Below are 10,144 nucleotides of genomic sequence, written 5' to 3' on the forward strand. Positions count from 1 at the left end.
TCAGAATACTCTTTTAATTTCTTCGGTTCGATCAGTTTTCCATTGCGTGCTTTTTGTTTATTATTTTTCGTGCCGTGACTCAGCTACAAATTTGTTTTTTAATCATTAAAATCCACTGCTGGATGAGAACGCATTCAGGAGGCGGAGCTCCACAGCACAACCGCCCATCCCACCCCTCCCTCCAGCCTGGTTTGGATTACATAGTCAGGATGCGCCGCCGTGCCTGAGATTGTCTTTCCCGATTGGCTGAGAGGTCGGGAGAGAGTCGAGTCGCAGCCAATCAGGCGGCGGGATCCGATAGTCCGAGCCAATGCGTGGTGGCAATTCTAAAGAGACCGTTCCAACCGTCACTTCAAACTGGGCTCCCCTTCACAATTCTCTTAAAACTTAAAATGTTTCAAAAAATTTTTATTTTTATTTTGTTTCGACGTTCGGATATTTGTTGTCGTCAAACCATCTAAATGTGTGTGTTAGTGTGTGTCACTGTGTTACACGTGGTGACGTCACCGCCACTTAGTGGCGAATGGCGGTTGTTGTGTCACTGTGTGTTAGTGCGTGTCACTGTGTGTATCATTGTGTGTGTCACTGTGTGTTAGTGTGTGTCACTGTGTGTGTGTTAGTGTGTGTTAGTGTGTGTCACTGTGTTAGTGTGTGTATCATTGTGTGTGTCACTGTGTGTTAGTGTGTGTCGGTCCTGCACAGATGCCATATTTTCTGTCCGTCTGCTACAGCAGAGGTGTAGGGAATTCCAACAAGACCTACATCTCTGCTTCATTGACCTGGTCAAGGCCTATGATACCATCAGTAGGACTGGGCTCTGGGTTGTTCTTCGTGCTTTCGGAGTCCCTGACCCTCTGCTCACGATCATTAAGGACCTTCATGATGGTGAGCGGGCCCGGGCAAAACTACGTGGCCGGGAGTCGGAGCCTTTCCCTGTACACCTTGGGGTGCGACAGGGATCTCCTCTGGCTCCCACATTATTTAACATCTATTTCGACTGCGTAGTTCGTGAAGCCTTCAATAGCTGTACCGGGGGAATTACCATTTGGTACAGATATAATGGGAGGCTGATCGACGCCCAGGTGCGATCAAGGGATGGCTCCCTATTGGTCAACCACGTTATGTATGCCGATGATTTGGTAATAGCTGCTCATTCAGAAGAGGAGTTGGAGACGCTGCTGCTGAGACTGGAGCGTGCCACTAAGAGGTGGGGCCTTACCATCAGCCCCACCAAAACTAAGCACCTGCCTGGGTATTTTGTACCATCGGGCACTCCACCCCCACAACTCCCAATCGGTGATGGGGCAGTTGTGGAGAGAGTGGAGAGTTTCCCATACCTGGGCAGTGTGCTTATGACCGGCTCCAGTTTATCAGCAGAGGTCTCACTCCGAATCAGTCGAGCGGCAATATCTTTTCATCGGTTGCGTAACGCTGTGTGGAAGCTACCTGGCCTGTCGCTCCGCACGAAGCTTCAGGTCTTCTCGGCCACGGTCATTCCCTCCCTTCTCTACGCTTGCGAAACGTGGACCCCCCTAGTGGAGCATCTTCGCCGGTTGGAAACATTTAGGCTGGCCTGCCTACGATCCATCCTGGGTTTAACCAGGCTGGATTGTGTGAGGAGCTCACAAGTCCTTGACAGATCTGGGCAAAGTCCCATCAGTGAGCTCCTCCGGCAGGCAAGGCTGCGTTGGCTGGGTCATGTAGCCCGCATGCCCAGCCACCGCATGCCTAAACAGCTTTTGTTCGGCCGGATCGAGGGGGCTAAACGGGCGCGGCACGGGCTAGAGAAGAGATGGAGTGATGTGGTACAGGAGGACGTGGAGCTGAGTGGACTTGCCGATGACTGGTACCAGCGGTGTCAAGATCGGCCTCTGTGGAGGAGGCTCGTGAAGGACGCTACTGGGCAGTTGGAGGCAGTCGCCCTCCAACAACAACGGAGGGCGGAGGAGCGACGCTCACAACAACGAGCGGAGCGCCGGGTGGCTAAAGCACAGCAAGTTGGCACAGTAGGGGGCACAGGTGGTGCATCAGCCAGTCATCTCGGTCATCTCGGTCAGTCGACCCGTGGCACCTGGGTCTGCCCCGTGACCTCCTGCCAGCGGGCGTTCGACACTTCACGTGGCCTCAGGGTGCACATGGCCTGGCACAAGCGTCGTGGTGACGTCACCGCCACTTAGTGGCGAATGGCGGTTGTTGTTGTTGTTAGTGTGTGTCACTGTGTGTGTGTCACTGTGTGTGTGTTAGTGTGTGTCACTGTGTGTGTTAGTGTGTGTCACTGTGTGTGTGTCACTGTGTTAGTGTGTGTCATTGTGTGTGTGTTAGTGTGTGTCACTGTGTGTTAGTGTGTGTCACTGTATTAGTGTGTGTACTGTCTGTGTGTGTCACTGTGTGTTAGTGTGTGTCACTGTATTAGTGTGTGTCACTGTGTGTTAGTGTGTGTCACTGTGTGTTAGTGTCTATCACTGTGTGTGACACTGTGTGTTAGTGTGTATCACTGTGTGTGACACTGTGTGTTAGTGTGTATCACTGTGTGTTAGTGTGTGTCATCTCGGTCAGTCGACCCGTGGCACCTGCTGGGTCTGCCCCGTGACCTGCCAGCGGGCGTTCAACACTTCACGTGGCCTCAAGGTGCACATGGCCTGGCACAAGCGTCGTGGTGACGTCACCGCCACTTAGTGGCGTATGGCGGTTGTTGTGTCACTGTGTCACTGTGTGTGTGTCACTGTGTTAGTGTGTCACTGTGTGTGTGTCACTGCACAGACTGTAACAACTACAGGGGCATCTCACTCTTCAGTGTGCCGGGAAAGGTCCTGGCAAGGATTATTCAACATCGCCTTGCTAGGCACGCTGAGGAGGGGCTTGCGGAGCCCCAATGCGGTTTCAGGAAAGGGCGGTCCTGCACAGATGTCATATTTTTCTGTCCGTCTGCTAAAAAAATACCGAAAAACCACTAAAAACTGAAAGAATACCCCAAAACCACTAAAAACCGAAAAAAATAACCCAAAACCACTAAAAACTGAAAAAAGCGAAAAAACCCCAAAACACTAAAAACTGAAAAAAAATACCTTAAAACCACTAAATATTGAAAATATACCCCTAAACCACTAAAAACTGAAGAAAAAAAACCCAAACCACTAAAAACCGAAAAAAAACACCCCCAAACCACTAAAACCCCCAAAACCACTCAAAACTGAAACAAAAACCCAAAACCACTAAAAACTGAAAAAAACCTGAAAAAACGAAAAAAAAACCCAAAAACACTAAAAACTGAAAAGAATACCGAAAACCACTAAAAACTGAAAAAATACCCCAAAACACTAAAAACCGAAAAAATACCCAAAACCACTAAAACTGAAAAAACCCAAAAAAACGAAAAAACCCCTAAAAACCGAAAAAACCCAAAAACACTAAAAACTGAAAAAATACCGAAAAACCACTAAAAACTGAAAAAATACCCCAAAACCACTAAAAACTGAAAAAATACCGAAAAACCACTAAAAACTGAAAAAATACCGAAAAACCACTAAAAACTGAAAAAATAGCCCAAAACCACTAATAAAACGCAAAAAAACTGAAAAAACACTACAAAACGAAAAAAAACACTAAAAACTGAAAAAAACACCTAAACCACAAAAAACCCAAAAAACACTAAAAATTTAAAAAATGCACCTTAACCACTAAAAACTGAAAAAAAAACAAAAAAACACTAAAAACTGAAAAAAATTCCGAAAAACCACTAAAAACTGAAAAACCACTCACCACCACTCACCTACCCTCGCCACCACTCACCATCACTCACCACCAATCACCACCACTCACCTACCCTCACCACCACTCACCACCACTCACCTACCCTCACCACCACTCACCACCACTCACCATCACTCACCATCACTCACCACTCACCACACTCACCACCACCACCACTCACCTGCCCTCACCTGCCCTCACCTGTACCCACCCACGTGGGAGCTGTCAGCTGATCGCGCCAGACTCCGCCCACGAGGTTCAAGGCAAAGTTCACCTCGCCCAGGACGCCGCCGAGGACTCCACTACCGTGTGTGAGTAGCAGTACTCTGTGTGTGTGAGTACTCTGTGTGTGTGAGTACTCTGTGTGTGTGAGTATTAGTACTCTGTGTGTGTGAGTACTCTGTGTGTGTGAGTAGCAGTACTCTGTGTGTGTGAGTAGCAGTACTCTGTGTGTGTGAGTACTCTGTGTGTGTGAGTACTCTGTGTGTGTGAGTACCAGTACTCTGTGTGTGTGAGTACCAGTACTGTGTGTGTGTGTGAGTAGCAGTACTCTGTGTGTGTGAGTAGCAGTACTCTGTGTGTGTGAGTACTCTGTGTGTGTGAGTAGCAGTACTCTGTGTGTGTGAGTAGCAGTACTCTGTGTGTGTGAGTAGCAGTACTCTGTGTGTGAGTACTCTGTGTGTGTGAGTAGCAGTACTCTGTGTGTGTGAGTACCAGTACTCTGTGTGTGTGAGTACTCTGTGTGTGTGAGTAGCAGTACTCTGTGTGTGTGAGTAGCAGTACTCTGTGTGTGTGAGTACCAGTACTCTGTGTGTGTGAGTACTCTGTGTGTGTGAGTACCAGTACTCTGTGTGTGTACTGTCTGTGTGTGTACTGTGTGTGTACTGTGTGTGTGTACTGTGTGTGTGTACTGTGTGTGTACTGTGTGTGTGTACTGTGTGTGTACTGTGTGTGTGTACTGTGTGTGTACCCTGTGGGTGTACTGTGTGTGTACTGTGTGTGTGTACTGTCTGTGTGTGTACTGTGTGTGTGTACTGTGTGTGTACTGTGTGTGTGTACTGTGTGTGTACCCTGTGGGTGTACTGTGTGTGTGTACTGTGTGTGTACTGTCTGTGTGTGTACTGTGTGTGTACTGTGTGTGTGTACTGTGTGTGTACTGTGTGTGTACTGTGTGTGTGTACTGTGTGTGTACTGTGTGTGTGTACTGTGTGTGTGTACTGTGTGTGTACCCTGTGGGTGTGTGTACTGTGTGTGAGTACTCTGTGTGTGTACCCTGTGTGTGTACTGTGTGTGTACTGTCTGTGTGTGTACTGTCTGTGTGTGTACTGTGTGTGTACTGTGTGTGTGTACTGTGTGTGTGTACTGTGTGTGTACTGTCTGTGTGTGTACTGTGTGTGTACTGTCTGTGTGTGTACTGTGTGTGTGTACTGTGTGTGTACTGTGTGTGTGTACTGTGTGTGTGTACTGTCTGTGTGTGTGTACTGTGTGTGTGTGTACTGTGTGTGTACCCTGTGGGTGTGTGTACTGTGTGTGTATACTCTGTGTGTGTACCCTGTGTGTGAGTACTCTGTGTGTGTGAGTCTGCGATGGGCTGCGTGAGTAGGGGGCTCTGTGAGTACGAGACTCCGCGTATCGTCAAGATCCACAGCTGCAAAGTCTCCGTGGCCAATCGCCTCCTCCAACTCCTCATCGTCGCCTACGTCATTGGGTGAGACTGGCTGGGACTCACACAGAGTACACACAGAGTACACACACACAGAGTACACACACACAGAGTACTCACACACAGAGTACACACACAGAGTACTCACACACACAAAGTACACACTCACAGAGTACACACACAGAGTACACACAGAGTACACACACAGAGTACACACACACAGAGTACACACACACAGAGTACTCACACACAGAGTACACACACAGAGTACTCACACACACAAAGTACACACTCACAGAGTACACACAGAGTACACACACAGAGTACTCACACACAGGGTACACTCACACAGAGTACACACACACAGAGTACTCACACACAGAGTACTAACACACAGAGTACACACTCACAGAGTACACACTCACAGAGTACACACTCACAGAGTACTAACACACAGGGTACACACTCACAGAGTACTCACACACAGGGTACACTCACACAGAGTACACACACACAGAGTACTCACACACAGAGTACACACTCACAGAGTACTAACACACAGGGTACACACTCACAGAGTACACACTCACAGAGTACACACTCACAGTGTACTCACACACAGGGTACACTCACACAGAGTACTCACACACAGAGTACACACACAGGGTACACACACAGAGTACACACACACAGAGTACACACACACAGAGTACACACACAGGGTACACACAGAGTACTCACCAACTCACTCACCACTCACTCACCAACTCGCTCACCAACTCACTCACCTACTCACTCACACACTCATTCACCCACTCACTCACCACTCACTCACCTACTCACTCACCCACTCACTCACCCACCCACTCACCCAGTCACCCACCCACTCACCCACTCACTCACTCACTCACCCACACACTCACCCACTCACCCACTCACCCACACACTCACCCACCCACTCATCCACCCACTCACCCACTCATCCACTCACCCACCCACTCACTAACCAACTCACTCACCACTCACCCACCCACTCACCCACTCATCCACCCACTCACTCACCCACTCACACACCCACTCACCCACTCACCCACTCACTCACCACTCACCCACTCACTGACTCACCGGCTCACCGACTCACCGACTCACCACCCACTCACCCACCCACTCACCACTCACTCACCTACTCACTCACCCACTCACTCACCCACCCACTCACCCACCCACTCACCCACTCACCCACCCACTCACCCACTCACTCACTCACTCACCCACCCACTCACCCACACACTCACCCACCCACTCATCCACCCACTCACCCACTCATCCACTCACCCACCCACCCACTCACTCACCAACTCACTCACCACTCACCCACCCACTCACCCACCCACTCACTCACCAACTCACTCACCACTCACCCACCCACTCACCCACTCATCCACCCACTCACTCACCCACTCACACACCCACTCACCCACTCACTCACCACTCACCCACTCACCCACCCACCCACTCACTCACCAACTCGCTCACCACCCACCCACCCACTCACCCACTCATCCACCCACTCACTCACCCACCCACTCACTCACTCACCCACTCACCCACTCACCCACTCACCCACTCACTCACCCACTCACACACCCACTCACCCACTCACCCATCCACTCACCCACTCACTCACCCACTCACCCACTCACTCACCCACTCACACACCCACTCACACACCCACTCACCCACTCACTCACCACTCACCCACTCACCGACTCACCGACTCACCACTCACCCCCCCCCCCCCCCACCAGCTGGGTGTTCGTGCTGCAGCGCGGCTACCAGGACACGGACGAGGTCCTCAGCTCCGTCACCACGAAGGTGAAGGGAGCGGCGCTCGCTGACGGCGCCGTGTTCGACGCGGCAGACTACGTGGTGCCCCCACAGGTACCACCCAGCCCACCCACCCAGCCCACCTACCCACCCAGCCCACCTACCCAGCCCACCCACCCAGCCCACCTACCCAGCCCACTCACCCAGCCCACGTGCCCAGCCCACGTACCCAGCCCACCTACCCAGCCCACCTACCCAGCCCACGTACCCAGCCCAGGTACCCAGCCCAGGTACCCAGCCCAGGTACCCAGCCCACGTGCCCAGCCCACCTACCCAGCCCACTTACCCAGCCCAGGTCGACAATAAACGTGACCCCCTCCCCTCTCCCCGCGCAGGAGCCGAACTCGTTCTTTGTGATGACCAACTTCGTGCTCACGGCCAACCAGACGCAGGGAACTTGCCCCCAGGTGAGTTGGTGAGTTGGTGAGTGAGTTGGTGAGTGAGTGGGTGAGTGAGTGGGTGAGTGAGTTGGTGAGTGAGTGGGTGAGTGAGTTGGTGAGTGAGTGGGTGAGTGAGTGGGTGAGTGAGTTGGTGAGTGAGTTGGTGAGTGAGTGGGTGAGTGAGTGGGTGAGTGAGTTGGTGAGTGAGTGGGTGAATGAGTTGGTGAGTGAGTTGGTGAGTGAGTGGGTGAGTGAGTTGGTGAGTGAGTTGGTGAGTGAGTTGGTGAGTGAGTTGGTGAGTGAGTGGGTGAGTGAGTTGGTGAGTGAGTGGGTGAGTGAGTGGGTGGTGAGTTGGTGAGTGTGTGGGTGAGTTGGTGAGTGTGTGGGTGAGTAAGTGGGTGAGTGAGTTGGTGAGTGAGTTGGTGAGTGTGTGGTGAGTGAGTGTGTGGGTGAGTTGGTGAGTGAGTTGGTGAGTGGGTGGTGAGTTGGTGAGTGTGTGGTGAGTGCGTGTGTGGGTGAGTTGGTGAGTGAGTGTGTGGGTGAGTTGGTGAGTGAGTGGGTGAGTTGGTGAGTGTGTGGGTGAGTTGGTGAGTGAGTGTGTGGGTGAGTAAGTGGGTGAGTGAGTTGGTGAGTGAGTTGGTGAGTGTGTGGTGAGTGAGTGTGTGGGTGAGTTGGTGAGTGAGTTGGTGAGTGTGTGGGTGAGTTGGTGAGTGAGTGGGTGAGTGTGTGGGTGAGTTGGTGAGTGTGTGGGTGAGTTGGTGAGTGAGTGGGTGAGTTGGTGAGTGTGTGGGTGAGTTGGTGAGTGTGTGGGTGAGTGGGTGGTGAGTGTGTGAGTGTGTGGGTGGCTGAGTTGGTGAGTGAGTGGGTGAGTGTGTGGATGAGTTGGTGAGTGAGTGGGTGAGTTGGTGAGTGTGTGGGTGGGTTTGTGAGTGTGTGGTTGAGTTGGTGAGTGTGTGGGTGAGTGAGTGTGTTAGTGGCGAGTTAGTGAGTGGTGAGTGAGTTGGTGAGTGTGTGGGTGAGTTGGTGAGTGAGTGGTGAGTGAGTTGGTGAGTGAGTGGTGAGTGAGTTGGTGAGTGAGTTGGTGAGTGAGTGGTGAGTGAGTGGTGAGTGAGTGAGTTGGTGAGTGAGTTGGTGAGTGTGTGGGTGAGTGAGTGTGTTAGTGGTGAGTGAGTGGTGAGTGAGTGGTGAGTGAGTGGTGAGTTGGTGAGTGAGTGGTGAGTGAGTGAGTGGTGAGTGAGTGGTGAGTTGGTGAGTGAGTTGGTGAGGGAGTGGTGAGTGAGTGAGTTGGTGAGTGAGTTGGTGAGTGTGTGGGTGAGTGAGTGTGTTAGTGGTGAGTGAGTGAGTGAGTGGTGAGTGAGTGGTGAGTTGGTGAGTGAGTAGGTGAGTGAGTGTGTTAGTGGTGAGTGAGTGGTGAGTGAGTGGTGAGTGTCCATCCCCAGAGCCCGGCTGTGTCTCCCTGTCGGACCGACGCCGACTGTGCAAAAGGAATCATCGACTCGGAGGGAGAGGGTGAAACACCCACTCACCAGCTACTCACCACTCACTCACCACCTACTCACCACCTACTCACCACTCACTCACCACCTACTCACCACCTACTCACCACTCACTCACCACCTACTCACCACCTACTCACCACTCACTCACCACCTACTCACCACTCACTCACCACCTACTCACCACCTACTCACCAGCTACTCACCACTCACTCACCACCTACTCACCACCTACTCACCACTCACTCACCACCTACTCACCACTCACTCACCACCTACTCACCACCTACTCACCAGCTACTCACCATTCACTCACCACCTACTCACCACTCACTCACCACCTACTCACCACCTACTCACCACCTACTCACCACTCACTCACCACCTACTCACCACTCACTCACCACCTACTCACCACCTACTCACCAGCTACTCACAACTCACTCACAACCTACTCACCACTAACTTACCACCTACTCACCACCTACTCACCACTCACTCACCACCTACTCACCACCTACTCACCACTCACTCACCACCTACTCACCACCTACTCACCACTCACTCACCAGCTACTCACCACTCACTCACTCACTTTCTCACCCACTCACTCACCACTCACTCACACTCACTCACCAGCTACTCACTCACCCACTCACTCTCTCACCCACTCACTCACTCACCACTCACTCACCACCTACTCACTCACTCACCCACCACCTACTCACTCACTCACCCACTCACCACCAACTCAACACCTACTCACCAGCTACTCACCACTCACTCACCACCTACTCACCACCTACTCACCACTCACTCACCACCTACTCACCACTCACTCACCCACTCACCACCCACTCAACACCTACTCACCACCTACTCACCACCCTCACTCACCACCTACTCACCACTCACTCACCCACTCACTCACTCACCACTCACTCACCACCAACTCACCACTCACTCAC

General features: G+C 51.9%; 1 protein-coding gene across 1 annotated transcript in view; it reads left to right on the forward strand.

The window, feature by feature from the left end:
• Positions 1–3,728: 3,728 nt before the first annotated feature.
• The window catches only part of LOC144739270 (P2X purinoceptor 4-like), a 22,836-nt gene continuing 16,420 nt past the window's right edge, over positions 3,729–10,144 (forward strand). Inside the window, exons 1-5 of the mRNA XM_078622239.1 lie at positions 3,729–4,061; positions 5,331–5,458; positions 7,222–7,354; positions 7,636–7,707; positions 9,120–9,189. Of these exons, the coding sequence (XP_078478365.1) occupies positions 5,337–5,458; positions 7,222–7,354; positions 7,636–7,707; positions 9,120–9,189 (397 nt within the window). The 5' untranslated portion in view covers positions 3,729–4,061; positions 5,331–5,336. The remainder of the gene's footprint in view (positions 4,062–5,330; positions 5,459–7,221; positions 7,355–7,635; positions 7,708–9,119; positions 9,190–10,144) is intronic.

The sequence above is a fragment of the Lampetra planeri genome, unplaced genomic scaffold, assembly GCF_965212315.1.
Source record: "Lampetra planeri unplaced genomic scaffold, kcLamPlan1.2.h2 scaffold_139, whole genome shotgun sequence".
NCBI lineage: Eukaryota > Metazoa > Chordata > Hyperoartia > Petromyzontiformes > Petromyzontidae > Lampetra > Lampetra planeri.